The sequence below is a fragment of the Tamandua tetradactyla genome, chromosome 8 (assembly GCF_023851605.1).
Source record: "Tamandua tetradactyla isolate mTamTet1 chromosome 8, mTamTet1.pri, whole genome shotgun sequence".
Taxonomy (NCBI): domain Eukaryota; kingdom Metazoa; phylum Chordata; class Mammalia; order Pilosa; family Myrmecophagidae; genus Tamandua; species Tamandua tetradactyla.
The window spans coordinates 23,205,922-23,222,135 of NC_135334.1; the positions used below are offsets into that span (position 1 = coordinate 23,205,922).

The 16,214-nt window shown below is 49.1% G+C and overlaps 1 protein-coding gene across 1 annotated transcript in view; it reads left to right on the forward strand.

Moving 5' to 3' along the window:
- Positions 1-16,214, forward strand: part of DSCAML1 (DS cell adhesion molecule like 1) — a 343,174-nt gene that overhangs the window by 314,504 nt on the left and 12,456 nt on the right. Inside the window, exons 19-21 of the mRNA XM_077112788.1 lie at positions 1,030-1,185; positions 8,084-8,223; positions 14,236-14,389. Coding sequence (XP_076968903.1) covers positions 1,030-1,185; positions 8,084-8,223; positions 14,236-14,389 — 450 coding nt within the window. The remainder of the gene's footprint in view (positions 1-1,029; positions 1,186-8,083; positions 8,224-14,235; positions 14,390-16,214) is intronic.

Consider the following 16,214-nt stretch of genomic DNA (forward strand, 5'->3'; position numbering starts at 1 on the left):
TGGCTCCAATCCTGGACAGGTCTACCCTTGTTCTTGACCCCTTGCAAAAGGAAGGCCCTGCTGCACAGGCCCTGAGATTCTCCCTACACTGACCCGGAGTCCCTCAAGCTGTGTGGGGTCCACCCTCTGGACCCTAGCTGACTGCTGCCTTCTCCAGCTGGGCCCTCTGCCTTGGACCCTTTACCTGCGCCAAGTCACCAGGAGGTGCTGGGAGCAGGTTTGGAGCTGTCTGTCTTCTACAAAGACTGTCCCCAGTCAGTGTCTGGGCCTGTCTTTCTGAAGGCCCAGTGGTCACAGTGGAAGGGCTGTCAGCTCAGAGCCTGTCTCTACTCCTTCAAGCCCCTGGCTCTCCCATGGGACACTCCCCCTAAGCTATCCTTTAGAGCCATTAGCATCGCCAGCCATGCCCAGGTTCTCTGTACAGGTTCTTTGCAGGGAATGGCTGGGTGTCTTCAATGATGGGGAGAAAATGGGTCACTTTTCCCCTTACCCTAACAGAGAGTTTGGAATGCTGGTCCAGGAGCAGTCAAGTGTGGAGTGGGGAGGGAGGCTCGGCCTATCATAAATCTTCTCCAGGTTGACAAAGTGCCTGGGGAGATCTGAGAACCCAAGGAGGGGCTGAAGCAGGCAAGGAGGAAAGGCTGCTGAGCATTCCTGCCTGGGCAAGACTCCCATGCAGAGTCCAGCCACCCCGAGAGGCTCACGTAGGGAGGGAGTCACGTGCAGCAGGCTTTTGGAAAGGGAAGGTGTTGCTTGGAGAGAGGGAAGGAAGGATTCTAAAGTTGAAGTTGGTTGCCAGGTCAGCTAGGGCTGGGGCTAGTATAGCATATGTCCTTGCCCTTCTCAGGTCCCTTGGGGAGAGACATAGCCAGGGAGCCGTGCCCCAAACCTGCTTCCATGTCCCCTCATTCCCATCACCCTGGAGTTGGGGCCAGAGCCCAGTGAAGCAAGAGTGAGCAGAGCCCACGCTGGGCAGAGGGGCGCGGCTGGCCGCACTCGGGCCGCACTCAGGCTGCTTGTCTCCGGCAGAGTGGGGCGAGATGCAGAACATCACGACCACGCGGGAGCGGGTGGAGCTGCGCGGCATGGAGAAGTTCACCAACTACAGCGTCCAGGTGCTAGCCTACACCCAGGCCGGCGACGGCGTGCGCAGCGGCGTGCTCTACATCCAGACCAAGGAGGACGGTGAGTCCTCTCCTCCCGCCCCCTCACAGCTCACATGGGTAAGGGTGAGGGCAGAGCGCGGGCCCTTCTCCTGCCTCTTTGAGGCACTGTCAGGTGACTTGGAGGACTCTGGGGCTCCATTTTGGGGAGCACTCAGCTTCCATAGGTTGTAGTGAAATTCACTGGGATTTATTTATACATCAATATATCAGCACCCATAAACTAACTTCTGCAGCATTGGGTTGGAAACCAGATAAACCCTTCCTTATACCCTCACCCCAAGTACTTACCATCCATTGCATGGCATCGTCACCCCTGCAAGACTCAGCCTGGTTTCCTCCAGACACAGATGCTGGGATAGGAGGCGGGACAGCAGCGTCACCTAGCACATTCTGGAACGAGGTCTTGGCAGTCACCCCGCGGAGGGTCAGCGTGGGGCAGACCCTGGGCTCCACCGTACTGGGAGGGGTCTTGGGAAAGGGAACAATGTGCCCCCATTTGGACCTATGATTTCTATGCCTTTCCCCAAGGGGGCAGTGTCAGAGGAAAACCAGAAGTAGGGATCCAAACCTCAAGAGAGAGAGATGAAGTGAGGGGTAAGGGGAGACTGCAAGCTGAGACAACCTGGGAGAGAACAGGACAGGAGAAGGGACAGGGCCCTGAGCTGCACAACTGGAGGGAGCGCCGGTCCTGCAGGAGGCTCTGGGTGTGAACAGTGCCCTCTGGAATTCTTCCGCAACTCGGGGCTCCTGTGTCTGGTCCTTCCTCTTTCTCCCCCACCCCAACTCCATCGCTTAGTTGTTTCTCAGATGTTCTGAGGCGCCTGCTGTGCATGTGGGAGAGCTGGCTTGTGAGAAGCATGGCAGTGCTTAGGGCCATCGCTGGCATTGTGGTTTTCTCCCCACTCAGCCTTGACTCTTTCAAGGGCCACAGAGACCCACTGTCTGGGCTCTACCCACACAATCTGGTAGAAGGTGCTGGAAAGGTTAGAATTGTTGAAAAGGAGCCACTTGGGCTGGGAGTGATGATGGGGAGTTTCCCAGTGCAGCTCCCATTTCAGCTGAATGCCCCCACTCTTCTAAGCCTCTCCCTTGCCATCAGCACCTCTAGCTCTGAGCAATTAAATATTTACCATCCACACAACCCTACTTGTCCTGTCATTAAATCCCTTCTCCCCTATGAAAGTTTCCTGGGATGGCTCGGGGCACAGCCACTTACTCGTGAAATAAATCATCCTGGCAGGCCCCAGACTTCTCCTTGCCACCTATCCTGGTGCAGGGCCTGAGCCAGAGGCAGCTCCACATGCTTTAAATAACTGATCAAGGTGGAGCTCCATGCGTGAGCTCTGAGATCCAGGAGCACCAGCCCTCTGTGCAGAGAGTTTTCCACCCTTCACCCTAGAACCACACTCATGGAGCCCCACCCAGGACCATGCCCATCAGGCAGTGTTCCTCGTCTTGAGGCAGCTCCACAGAGTGGAAAGGGCATGTGGGAAGGTTTTCCACAGAGTGCATCCGAGTCCCAGCCCTGCCTTTTGTCAGCTGGGTGACCTTGGGCAAGTCACTTAACCTCTCTGAACCTCAGTTACCTGATGATAAAACAGGGATCCTGATGCCTCATCAGGTGGTTGTAAGCAGGAAAATAGCTGTAAGAACCTTTTCTCAAATGTCAAGTACTAGCACAAGTTAGTTATACTCTATGGATACCTAGATGTTGGCAATTAAATGACATCCCAAGTGATCCCAAGGAAACCAGTGCTCTGGGGAAGCCCAGGTGGGAAACCATCTGCTGTCAGATGAGGCCTCATCCTGAAGAGCAGTCACAACTTCTTTTGAGTAATATGCTTTCATAAGCACGACATAACCCTCCCCCTAGCCCTGTGAAGTGGGTATTATTTCCTTTTTACAGGTGAGAAAACTGAGGCCTAGACAGCTAAAGCAACCTGCTGAAGGCCACTCAGCTAATAGGTGGCAAATCCAGACTCTTGTCTCCACATCCTTTAAACTCCCCATCATACCACTTGCATCAGTTAAGAAGTTTTTGGTTGTGAGTAACAGAAAACCCAATTTAAGAAAAACAAAAGAGTTAAGCAAGAAGATCATTCATTAAGACACAAGAACTAGAAGTCCCAAGGAAGGGTAGCTCCAGGGTGGATAACTCAGGGGTTCCCAGCTATCTGCTCTGCCCTACTTGGCATGCCGGCTGTTCCTCCTATGATTTCAAGATTATTGTAGTTCCAGGCATTACACCAGACAAGAGAGAGTTCAGAATGAGCAGGTGTGGCCTCTTCCTCTGGGTATACCCCTCTTAGGAGCAAAAGAACTCTGTCCCAGAAACCCCTTCAACCAACCTGTCCTCATTGCCCACGGGCCAGAAGGGGGCGCCATGCCTCCTCCTAAGCCAGCCCCTGAAATGGAAATGGAATTGTCATGACTGTCTTACCCCAAGAATGATATACGATATATCCTCTGGGGCAGGTGATGGGAGAGCTTTCTCTGAAGTGTGGAGGAGCATGGACACCAAGCAAAAGTGAGGCTCTGTTTGCAAGGAATAGGGAGGAGAGGCTATTGGGCAAGCAGACAATTACGCCTGCTCAGTCACCGCTGCCCTGACTCCACCAGGTCTTCTCCCTTTGTAGGTGGCAGTTCCTGCAATTATGACTCAGTTATTAGTTGTCTTGGAAAGAAGACAGATCCATGTCGCAGTTCCTGCTCTGCTGTGTGACCTTGGGCAAATACCCAAAGCTGAAGCCCCTTTGACTTACCCACCCACCCCCCTCAGGAATTTGCATTTTTCCAAAGGGAAAAATTAGCAGATAATTTAGAGGAAAATAAAATAAACATTGAAATGCATATGTATAAATTCAAGACCTTTTATTAAGCCCAGATGTCCTAGTGCGAGTTTGGTGCTGGGCTGGCTGGGCTGGACTCAGTTTGTGAGCCACAGAGCTTCTTGCCTATTCCTCACACTGCCCTTGAAATACCAAACCAAGCATGTGGCCTCAGAGCACAAGGTTGAACTGGATTTTAGGCCACTTTAAAGGTCTTTAACTGCAAAAGAGGCATGACTAAGCCTGTATTTCAGAAAGGTAGCTCTTTTAGAAGTGTGGAGGACACATCTCAGGAAGGACAGAGTGGGATAAGAACAAGTGTCAGAGCAACCTGTTAGAGCCTGTGAGCATCCAGGCAGACAGGAGGAAGGTCTCTGCTAGGGCAGCTGCAGGGAGGATGAAAGGTGGGTGGTGATGAGCAGTTACAGAAACATATCAGAGGATCCCCATTTCCAGTAATGGCAGGTAAAGTACCTGAAACCCACATTCCTTTTTGATGAAGACAGCTAGGAAACCTGGATAAAATATTTTTTAAAACATCTTCTATAAGGCATCAGAGAGATAACAGGAGAGTAAATAATTCCTGGGTCTGGTGAATCGAGGCCCAGGAGGTGAGCCTGGCATCCAGAGCAGCTTTTCCATTTGCTGAATCTGGAGGCAGTGCATGAGAGGCTACACAGCACTAGAAAGATTGGGGTATGTGGGTCTTTGAGTTGAGACACTGAAGGACAGCCCTCTAAGAGTAAAAAGTGAACCAAAAGTAAACAGTTTAGCTTGGAGTCATCTCAGTCCTGGAAACTGGATTGAGGTGAGCCCAGACTGCTAGTGCCCCAGATTACAGAAGCCTGTTAGAAGTAAATGTGAGTCCTCTCTTTAGAAAGATATCATCTGATAACATCAAACAATTTTGCAAATGCTGTGTTGGACAGACTATAAAAAAAATAATGGGGACAACATGAATAAAAACCAGCAGGAAAAAACAAACAAAAAAACAGACCATAAGGATTCCAAATGTGGGTTTTATCAAACACAGACTTTAAAATAATATGCTTAAGATGACCAAAGAAGTGAAAAACAAGATTGAATATTTCAGAGAATTAGAAACCATCAAATAGAAATTCTAGTTACAAAAACTAATAATACGTGAATTTAAGAATTCAATAGATAGGTTTAATAAAAAAAAATTAGACACCACTAAAGAAATAACTAGTGAGCTGGAAGATAGGTCAAAGAAAATAAACAAATGAAAAACAGAGATGAAAGGATAGAAAATTGAAAAGAGCAGGTAAGAGGCAAAGAACAGTGATTTCCAAACTTAAATGTGCATACAAATCCTTGGGTGTCATATTAAAATTCAGATTCTTATGTAGTAGGGCTAGGGTGGAACCTGAGATTTTGCATTTCTGACATGCTCCCAGGTGACGCTGCTGCTGCTGGTGCTGACCCATGGACCGTGCTCTGAGTGTCAAGGACATAGAGGAGACAGTAAGAAGGAACCCCAAAGAAGAGGAAAAAGAGAAAGAGGCAGAGGAGAAAATGTCTGAAAACGTTTCAAAACTGATGAAAGACATCAAGCCACAAATTCTACAAATCCCATCAAAATCAACTGGAAAAAAAAATCACACCTAAGTGCGTCATAATGAAACTGCTAAAAAACAAGCAAAAAGAAAAATCTGAACAGCAAACAGAGGAAAAAAGACGGATTACCTTCAGAGAAACCAATTAGAGAGTCAGCTAACTTCCTATCAGAAACAGTAGGATCCTGAAAACATTGCAATGGTGTACTTAAAGTCACAAAGAAAATAGCTATCAACCTATGATTTTATACCTTGCAAAAATATTTTTTCAAAATTAAGTTGAAGTAAAGACATTTTCAGACAAAAAAAAAATTTGAGAGTTTATTACCAACACACTTGTCCTAGAGAAATTGTAAAAGGTGTTTTCTAGGTAGAAAGAAATTATCCCAAGTGAAAGCTCAGTGATGCAGGAAGGGGAAAAAAGCAATTAAATTGTGAGTAAATGGGTAAATCTAAATTATTATTGACTGCATAAAATTATGATGAGGAAGAGGATATCTTGGGGGTTTAAAATATGTCGATAGTTAAAATATACAAGAATGGCATGTAAATTGGGAGAGGGTAAGTGGAAGGTCTTGGGTCCTTGTACTGCTGAGAAGAATTGTGCCAATTAGTGATATTAGATTTTGGCAAGCTAAAGATTCATGTTGTCTGCGGAGTAATCATATTGAAACACTATATAGTAGCCAAGCTAAAGAGACAAGAGACAAAATTTTTTTGATAGTCAATCTTAAAAAAAAAAGCAGGAAAGAACAAGGATAAGATAGGTGGGACATATAGATGGTATTTAAGATGGTATACTTAAACCAAATATATAAGTAATTCATTGAAGATAAATTGGCTAAATTCTCCAGTTAAAAGATAAAGATTATCAGACTGGCTAGCAAACAAAACAAATATATGCTGTTTACAGGAGACATCTAAAACATGAGGGTATAAAAAGGTTGGTTCAACATAAAAGGATGGGAAAAGATAAAATTGTCTAAGAGGAAAAACAGAATATTAATGTCAGATGTAATATACCTCAAGACAAAAACCTTTATTAGAGATAAAGAAGGACACTTTGAAATGATAAAAGAGTCAATCTACTATGGAAATAAGACAATTCTAAATTTGTATGCACCTGATAACCTCAAAATAGATTAAAATAAAACAAAACAAAAAGAACAGAATTACAAGGAGAAATAAACAAACCCACAATTATGGTGGAAATTTTTCACAAGCCTTTCTCAATAACTGACAAAACAAACAAGCAAAAAAATTCCAAAAATCTGCAAGGACCGAGACAGTTAGCCTGCTTGTCCCAGTGGGCGTCCACAGACCCCTGGACCCCATTACTGCAGAGGTATCTAGCAGGGGTGGACGGCGGGACTGTGGCAGGGAGGGAGGGCAGACTCAAGATGATTTCCAGCCCCTGGACTCTGGTCCCTGGATGGATGACAGCACCATCATCTATTTAGTTTATTTAGCTCACAGCTGTTGACCATTTGCTAGATACAAACATTAAGGTAGCTGCTAAGTTGAGAGTTGGGTGAAGGAAAGCAAAAGTAATCATCGTTATAATTTGCAAACTGTGCAGGTACTTTGTTTTAATTAGCATGAATTCTTATATCAATCCTTTAATGTGTTTATTAGTATCTCATTGTATAGGTGGGGAAATAGGTTCAGAGAGGCCGAATAAAATGAATACTATCATTATCCTAAAAGGAGCATGAAATCTCCCAGGAGAGAAGACAAGTACTCAATCAATGCAAGGGAGAGAAAAAGATGGGGGGTTGGGGCTGAGGACAGGAAGCTTCCATTGCCCCAGGCAGACCACTGGAGTCCCAGCAAGGCCAGGCAGGCCCAGAAGAGCGGGTGGGAGAAGCTCAGTCATAGTCCATGTGAGTTGGGATCCACCTAGGATGGCCTTCCCAGTCACTTCTAAAGTAGACTTTGCTTTTGGAAGCAGAAAGGACCCAGCCAGCACCCAGAGGACACTGCCTGGGCACAGGCCACAGCATGCAGTCACCCACTGGCTGACCAGCAGCCCCTGGCCCTCAGGACGATGCCCTTTCTGCGTGGCTCCAGGACTGCGGGCCCCAGCCTCAAGATGCTCACAGACCAAAGAAAGGAGCAAAGCGACCAGTGTGTTTGGCCTAAACCCAGGCTTAGAGTTAGCAAGGGCGTGAGGAGGGGGCACAAGTCGTAGGGGTCAGAATCAAGTCCTCTTGGATTCTGTCTCTCTCTTGTCTGTCCTAAGTCCTTCTTTGTTTTAGCCAAGCAGTTCTGCAGCTGGCCACTCCCAGTGCCTCTGTCTCAGAGACTGTGTCACAAAGCCCCACGTGACCACCTTCCTCCCCCTGCCTGTTTGCTATGCTAGAACATCCCCCCTCAAGCCCATAGCTCAAGGACATCTCCTCCAGGAAGCTCTCCCAAATTCATCTGCCTCCCTCTCCCCACTGTCCTTCCTTCCCGAAGGCTGTGCTCCAACATTCTCTAAACTCACTGACCCAGCCTTCTCCCTGCTCAGTTCCAGGTCCCCCCGCTGGCATCAAAGCTGTCCCCTCATCATCCAGCAGTGTGGTCGTGTCTTGGCTGCCCCCAACCAAGCCCAATGGTGTGATCCGCAAGTATACCATCTTCTGCTCCAGCCCCGGGTCTGGCCAGCCGGTAAGTGGGGCCCGGGGCCGAACAATGAGGGGGCCAAGGGAAAGGGAAAGGTGCCGATCAGCTGGCCCCCAGGCCAAACCTGGGGCTGACGAGGTCTGGGTTCCTACCTCCAAGTGTAAGATCCATGTGTAAGAATGGGCACCGGTCACCTGAGAGCAACCAGACTCTTACCCCAGTGTCCCTCTCGGGCCAGTCTCTGTTTCCAGAGGTGCAAGACTGTCACAAACCCAGAGGTTCCTTTGAGTCTAGAGGGCCATGACCAGGCAAGGAGAAAGAAAGGATGGCCAGGGCCTCTGCTCCTCTGGTCCAGCTGACCAAGGAAGCTCCCAGCAGGCCCAGGGCGGCTGACTGGGGACTTGCTGGGCTTTGGCCTCTGGGGATCAATGGCTTCTCAGCACAGTTGGGTTGGGCTTGAAGGTGCTGCTGGAGCCCTGAGCTGGGGGGCCTCCTCAGCATGGAGTCAGCTAAAGGGAGGCTGAGCTAAAGGGAGAAGGAAAGATGGGTGGCAGCTGAGAGAAAACAAGGGCATCTCTCTCTGGGCCAGGCCCAGGCCCAGCCGAGAGAAAAGAACTGAGATTGAAACATCCTCCCAAAGCATGGGAGCAGGTCCCGGGAACAGAGGAAGCAGCCTCGGGCTGGGGCCCAGTGCAGGAGGGTAGCCCCTGCCCCTCCACTGAGTGCTCAGAGGTCCAGTGTTGAAAAGGTCCCAGGGAGAGGAGAGAGAAAATGGAGTGGGTAAGTGGAGTAACCATAGCCCATAATAAGAGTCCTGCCCTCAGCCTCTTTCACTCCCTCCAGCCATTCAGCCACAAACTTCTATGGAGTGCCAGCTCCAGAGCAGGCCTGTTCTAGTTACTGGAGCAGGTGCAATGAGGCCTGTCCTCAGGGGGCTTCCAGCCTAGAGAGGGAGGCAGAGGGCATGAGTACTGTCACTGAGACGTGCTGGGGCCTAGGAAGCACAGAGGTGAGGAGGCAGCCGGCTTCTCCCCACACCAACCACACATGCTGGACCTGATGGTTGATCAGCCTGAGCACCTGCAGGGGAGCTTTGGCAACCAGGAAGTGCCCCCAAAACTGCTGGTGAATGCTGTCATCATCCATTCCTCTGCTCCTTGCTTTCCCGTGGTCTTTCTGAATTGCCCTCCAAGTGCTGGGTGGTCCAGCTCCTTGCGAATGAGACTGGAGTTCTATTACCAGAGGGAAAGCCCGGGAAGGTCTTTCGGTAACTCCATCCCTTCCTCTCCACCCTCAGAGCTACCTGAGGTGGGTGGCCTGTCTTTATACTTTGTATAAACAGGATCCTACTGTATAATTGGCTTCTTTCACTCAAAATTATGTTTGTGGGCTTTAGCCACATTTTTACAGGTGGTTGTAGATCACCCATTTTCGTTTCCGCATAGTTCTCCATTTACAATGTATTTGTCAATTGATAAACATTTGGGTAGTCTTCACTTGAAGCTATTACAAATCATGCTGCTATGAACATTGGGCTCATGTCAGTTGATGCACATGTGCGTACATCTGGGTTGGATGTATGCCCAGGGGAGTGGTTGCTGGGCCATGGGGTCTGCAGATGTTTGCTTGAGACCCCCACCATTGTCTGGAGGTTGTACCAATCATGGCCACCCATGGTGGATGGGCTCCCACTACTCCACATCTGCAGACACTTAGTATTTTCCACTTCATGTTTTTGGCCATGTCTCTGCTCTTCTCACCCCTCTCCCCATGCCCCTCTGATGCATGTGCCTACTACACTCTCTTTACACTAAGTTTTTCACCTTTCTAGACACAGCCACACCCCTGCACACCTCCTCACCTTTGCTCATGCTGATCCCCACTGTGCCATGCCCTTCATTCCTCTGTCTAGGAGGGAATACTGAGTTAGACAGCAACCAGCTGTTCACATGCTAGCCCAAGGCCCTGTGAGGACAGGGGCAGCATCTTTTCATCTTTGGGTCCTCGGCTGCCAGACACTGTGTCTGGAACATCGTGATCACTAAGTAGATGTTTGATGAATGAATAAGTAGATGTTCATTCATTGAAGGTTATTCATTCCTTGACTCCTACCATATAATTGAATAACCAGAAACCTGGCAATTGTAAAGCGTTAGACATTGGGCAGGTCTCCCTCTTAAACTGATAAAAGAGGGTAATCCCTCCCTAACTTGGGATTTTGCAGTCATCTCCTCCTCTGATAATGAAGTCTTCCAAGAGCCTGGGGTCCAGGGCCCGGCCTCCTCAGTAACTAAGGCTTCAGGGTCTCCAGAGCCCAGCGCAGAGTCCCCATTCCTTCCTCCAGCTGCTGGAGACACAGGAGCCCTCCTTCTGGCCTCTTCATGTCCTGGGTGTGCTGGAATCTTCTCCTTCCCAGAGAGATTTTCCATGGAGAGTGTCACACAAGAGGGTGGGTTTATTCATGTGATGAGAACTGCATTTCCACCATGCGGGAGGGTGAGGAATGGGGACCGGGCTTAGTGACAGACCCAGGGACCTACCCGCCATGTGTGATGCTTCCACTTTGCATAAATATATTCCAAATTCCAAAAATTGCATTACAGACTCATGCATTACTGTCCCGGGGGGCGGGGGGACCCCGCTGGGGGTGAAGGCATATGCGTGTGTATGTAACAATGTGAAAATGTGGGTGTGAGTTTGGGGGTAGAAGGAAAAGGAAGTGCTCATCCACCCTGGTGGGAGTGTATGAACAAGTACGGGTGGAATCCTCAGAGTAGATGTGCAAAGGGAGGATGGCACTGGCTGATGGGGAGTTACTGCCTGGGGGCCGCCAGAGCTACATTGTGTCCTATTAGAAATTTTACCAAATATTTTAATAGTTTTTGTTGTTTTCCTCTGACTATAAAAAAAATGCAATTTATCACAGAAAATTCTGTAAAATATGTAAAAGAATAAAGAGGAAAATAAAAATTGCTTGTACTCTCACTCCCTGAAAATAAACACTGGTGATATTTTGGTATATAGCCTTCCAGTCTTTTCTATACACATATATTATGGGTTTGCTTTGTTATTTGTTTTTACAAAATTAAAATAAAACTTTACATAATCTACGTAATCTGCTGTTTTTCACGTAATATGTGTAGGCGCTTTCCCACAGCATCAAATATTCTTTTAAAAGATGATCCTGAATGCCTGTATTTACATAATCTATTTAACCAGTCCCCCTGTATTCAACGTTTAATGTGTATTTCGAATTTTCACCGTGGTAAATAATGCTTCAGTGAGCATTCGTCACACAAGACTTTATACACATAGTTTGTTACTCCCTTAGGATAAATTTCTAGAGGAATTCCTGAGTCACAAAGAGTGTGAATATTCTTATGCACATTTACAAATTGCCCTTCAGAAAGTTTGCATTAATTTATGCTTCCAACAGCACTCTAAGTCCATACCTGTTCCCTGCACCTTTGCTAATATCAGGTTTGTTTGTTTTTCACTGTTGCCAGTTGAATAAAAAAAAAAAAAGTCTCATTTTAAGTTATATTTCTTTGATTACTGGTTAGTTTGATTTTTTTTATGTTTCTTGGTTATTTTTTTTCTTCTTTTGATAATTATCAATTGTCCTTTATCCATTTTTCTATTTGGGTTCATGTTTTTCTTACTAAATTTTAAGTGATCTTTACATATTAAGGATAATAGCAATTTGCTAGCAGTTGCAAGTATTTTTTGCCAGTTCATTGATTGCCTTTTTCTGTTCTGTTTTGTTTTGTTTTTCGGTGCATGGTCCAGGAATTGAACCCGGGTCTCCCGCATGAAAGGCGAATATTCTACCACTGAACCACCCGTGCACCCTTGTTGATCGCCTTTTGCTTCTTTTTTTTTTTTTATGCACAATAGTTTTTTTTAATAAGATTTAAACTTATTCCCTTTTATGATTTTTGCCTTTATTTTTATGGTTAGAAAGACAGATGAATATTTACCTATAGTTTTTTCTTTCATGCTTTTACCTCTTTCATTCACCAGGATTTTATTTGGGAAATATAGCTGAATGCTTTTGAAAGGGATTTCGGGAGATCTATAGAGAGTCCAGGTCAAAAGGAAGGCAGCTGGGGTGATGTGTGGGAATTGTGTATTTTATGCATGATTGTTTGGTAACCCACAATTTCTCTAATAAAGAAGAAAAAAAAAGGACGGCAGCTGGGATGTGGGTAAAATACTAATGCTTTCAAGGGGAAGCCAAACATTGCTTGCCCTGTGCAGGCCCAAATGTACACTCAAGTACATAATGGCACACATAAGTAAGTATGCTCAAATTTCCTCTCTGGCCACAAATGGACACATACACACACACACCTCTAATCTCACAGAAATGAGTCCTGAGAAGAACATGTCACCTTTTACAGAGGACTTGCACTTATTTGAGCCTCACGGTAACCACAGAGGGCAGGCAGAGCCACACTGCTTTCTGAGCTAGCAGGAGAAAACACTGGGGCTGCAGGAGGCGTGGGAGACACTGTGGGTCACATACCCAGTAAGGAGGGGGCAGGTGTTGCAGCCATTGCACCACACTACGTCATGCACAAGTGCAGACCGTAGGTAAACACACGGGTCCCCAGAGTGCTGAAGCCTGAGGCCCCCCGCTGCTTCCTTTTAACCTGGACTCTCCATAGATCTCCTGAAATCCCTTTCAAAAGCATACAGCTCTATTTCCCAAATAAAGCCCCAGTGAATGAAAGATTAAAACCCCCTGGTGGCTCTGCACCCACCCCCAGCGGGGACCTCTAGGCTCAGGGCCAGACCCCCACAAGGGAAGCAGGAGGGGGAGTCAGCCAGGGAGCTCTGTATTGCAGTGACGCCCAGTGCCTTCTCCCCAGCATCTCCCCGCAGACAGCCTGGGGCCAAAGGAGATGCTTTCTCCTGTTTGGGGGCCTTTCAGCCTGCCCACATAGTAGGAGTACGCGTGTGTCCCTCTGTGACCCCATGTCTGTCAGGAGGTCTGATTCTCAGTATTTGCATGTGTGCATCTGTGTCCGTGTGAGTGTGTGTGTGTGTGCAAGGTCCCCTGATTGCAGAGATAACTAGTTATTAGTTCCTCGCACCTCGGGAGCTCCCATCTGTTCTGGGTGCTGCTCCCTATCCCCCGACTTCCACCCGATTTCAAAGAGGCCCTGGTGCTGTTCTCCTTTCCCTCTCCTGCAGCTGACCAAAAAAATAAAATAGAACCAAAGTCAGCCCCATCCCGCCCGTGCCAGGAAAGAGGCTGACGGGAGGTCTGCAAACTAGCGCTTATCAAAAGCTCCTTCTCAAATTCATTTCAATATCTGAGCCTCTCGTTTCCAAGGCAACATAATCTTTTCATCAAAGCAACTGGTAAAACCACTGGGATCCGATATTGTTTTGTTGGCAACTTGTCAAAACTGTCATTTGGTTAAAAAAAAATTTATAGATGTATGTAACCTACAAATATATATGGTGATCTATCCCACTAATAATCATTAATAAAGTGTTGCCGGGTGCAGCTCTCACAGCTCCCTCTCCCTCCCCTTCCTCCCCCCGGACACCGGGCTTGCAGCCCACAGAAGGAAGGAGTGGTAATTAGATGGCAAGGCTGGGAAGTGACTTGGAGCCCCAAGAGGCTGGGGCGCCTGTCTACAACCCCAGTAATAAGGCAGAGGCAGTAATTTAGCTTCTTCCGGGAGACTCCTTCCTTTCCCAGGGTTTTCCTGGGATGCTCCTCCCTCCCATTCGCCCTTCGCCTGACTCCCCCAAACACTTACATTTCCCGCCCTGAACCTCAGGGAGCCTAGCTCAGTCAAGGAGGAAAACTTGACCCAGCAACACCCCGGAGCAGGCCCGTCGACTCCCAGGGCCCCAGGCAGACCAGAGTCTGTCCCCAGCTGCCCCCAAACCGCAAATGGGCAGGCTGGACGGGACCCTGCCTGCTACCCCGACCGCACCCCGCTCCCTGGGCCATCACCTCCCCAGGAGGCGTCGAGGGCTGGAGGGCCTGAGGTCTTTGGCTCTGCTGCTCAGCCCCTTTCCGCCTCTGCCCCGCAGGCTCCCAGTGAGTACGAGACGAGTCCAGAGCAGCTCTTCTACCGGATTGCCCACCTAAACCGCGGGCAGCAGTACATGCTGTGGGTGGCCGCCGTCACCTCCGCCGGCCGGGGCAACAGCAGCGAGAAGGTCACCATAGAGCCTGCTGGCAAGGGTGAGGCGCCCGGGCTGGGGCCGAGGGGCAGGAGGCCATGCCACAAGCAACTCCAGGGCTCCCGTTCAGAATTCTGACTCTCCCCAAATAGGGACCCTCTCTCCTCTCCACCCTATCTATGTCCCCCTGCATCCCCCAAAACTGAGTCTCTGCTGCCCTCTGACTCCAGGGAAGCTCCAGCTGTCCTGCTAGCCAGAGGGGCAGGCATGGTGCCCTTTGGTGATCTCACTCCAAACTACAGTTGTTAGGTGGGGAGGCACCCCCAGCCCCAGCCCGAAGCCCAGCCTCTGCCCCAGTGTAGAGGGGCTGCTGCAGGTTACGCTGCTTCCACAGAACAGCTGAGGCTCAGCAGAAAGCCATCTCATTTTGAAGCTGCAAGCAAGAAGTGATTCCACTGATTTCTGATTCATTCAATGAATGGACATTCACAGAGCGCCTCCCGGGAAAGAGGCTCTGTGCTAGGCGCGGGGCACCACCGGGAGTGAACAGTTTTTGGACTTAGGGTGTGACCTGCCAGATCCCTGACCTGGTATGAGTGTGCAGGGGATGTGTGCACTCTCACTTTTCAGAGGAACCACGGATCAGCAGCCTCAACCCTAGAGCAAGACAGATTCAGCAGCCCAGATGGCCCTGCTAGGCTGTCCTCTGTCCCCACCCTGGGAGCCTAAGGATTAGCTGCAACAAGCCCATGACTTAGGTACTGTCCTTTGACTCCGGGCCTCCTTGGGCCCTTCCTTCCTGCTTTATCTCCTCCCACAGCCTCTACTCACCCACCTGACTCTAGTTCTGGAATTGCAGGGCCAGGACAAGGATGGGCGGCGCCTGCCCCAGGCTAGCCACCCTTCCAGGGTGATTCCAGCTCCCCTTTGTTTGGACCCCAGAGGCATCAGCCATTACAGAGACTAGTATTCAAAGGAAAGATGACCATGGGCCAAGGGCCAAAGCAGGGTTTATTATCCCATTTTACAGTTGAGCACTCTGAGGCAGGTGTGGTACGACCTACAGTAACAGCTAAGAAGTAGTGGGCCAGGCCTTCTGGCTCCAAGTCAGGACTTGTTCCTCGGTGTTTCTCCCAACCCCACCCCCCAGCTGAAGGGATGGGGTCTAAGATCTCCCAGTTCTCCCAGGGCAGCTGGCACAGTCCACAGGTCCCAGGACCTGGGCAGCTTGGCAGAGGGTTGGCTCCTTCCCCTGTGCACAATAGATGTCAAATGCTCCTGAAGACTGTGCTTCCTAGAATGTATTTACATGTCTCATTTCTGTCCTCAAAGCAAGCTGTGGTGTAGGAAAGACAAACACTGCTATTCACACACAGCCACGTGCATACGCAGGGGTTCGGGGGTCAGCTCCAGCCACACACCTAGACCAGGTCTCTGGAGGCCACGCATCACCCCCGAGGCTCCCCAGGCCATCTTGACTTGGCCCCTCTGCTCCCCCTGTCTGCCAGCCACCAGGGGGGTCCTCCACTGCCCCCGTCAGCCCTTCTTCTTCTCCTCAGCAGCTCCTCCCCACCTTCTCTCCTCTCTGCCAGCCCCATCACCCCCCAGGACTGCCCTCAGAGAAGACAGACCTTCATTCCCTGCACCCAAACCTCTGTAAGCCCTGCTCCCTTACCCCTTTCCACTTCCCTTCTCCCCAGGGAGAGAGGCTCAGCTCAGTGCAGCCCTCCCTGCCTCTCTGAAACACCAGGTCACATGGCTCACTGAATACTTCTAAAGCTGGGTCAGAAGTCTCCAAGGCATCTGGTGCAGTGGCTCGCTTGCCCGGCCTCGGCAGTTTGCCTCCATGCTTTCTGAGACGTGCTTGCACTAGTTCTCCTCCTGCC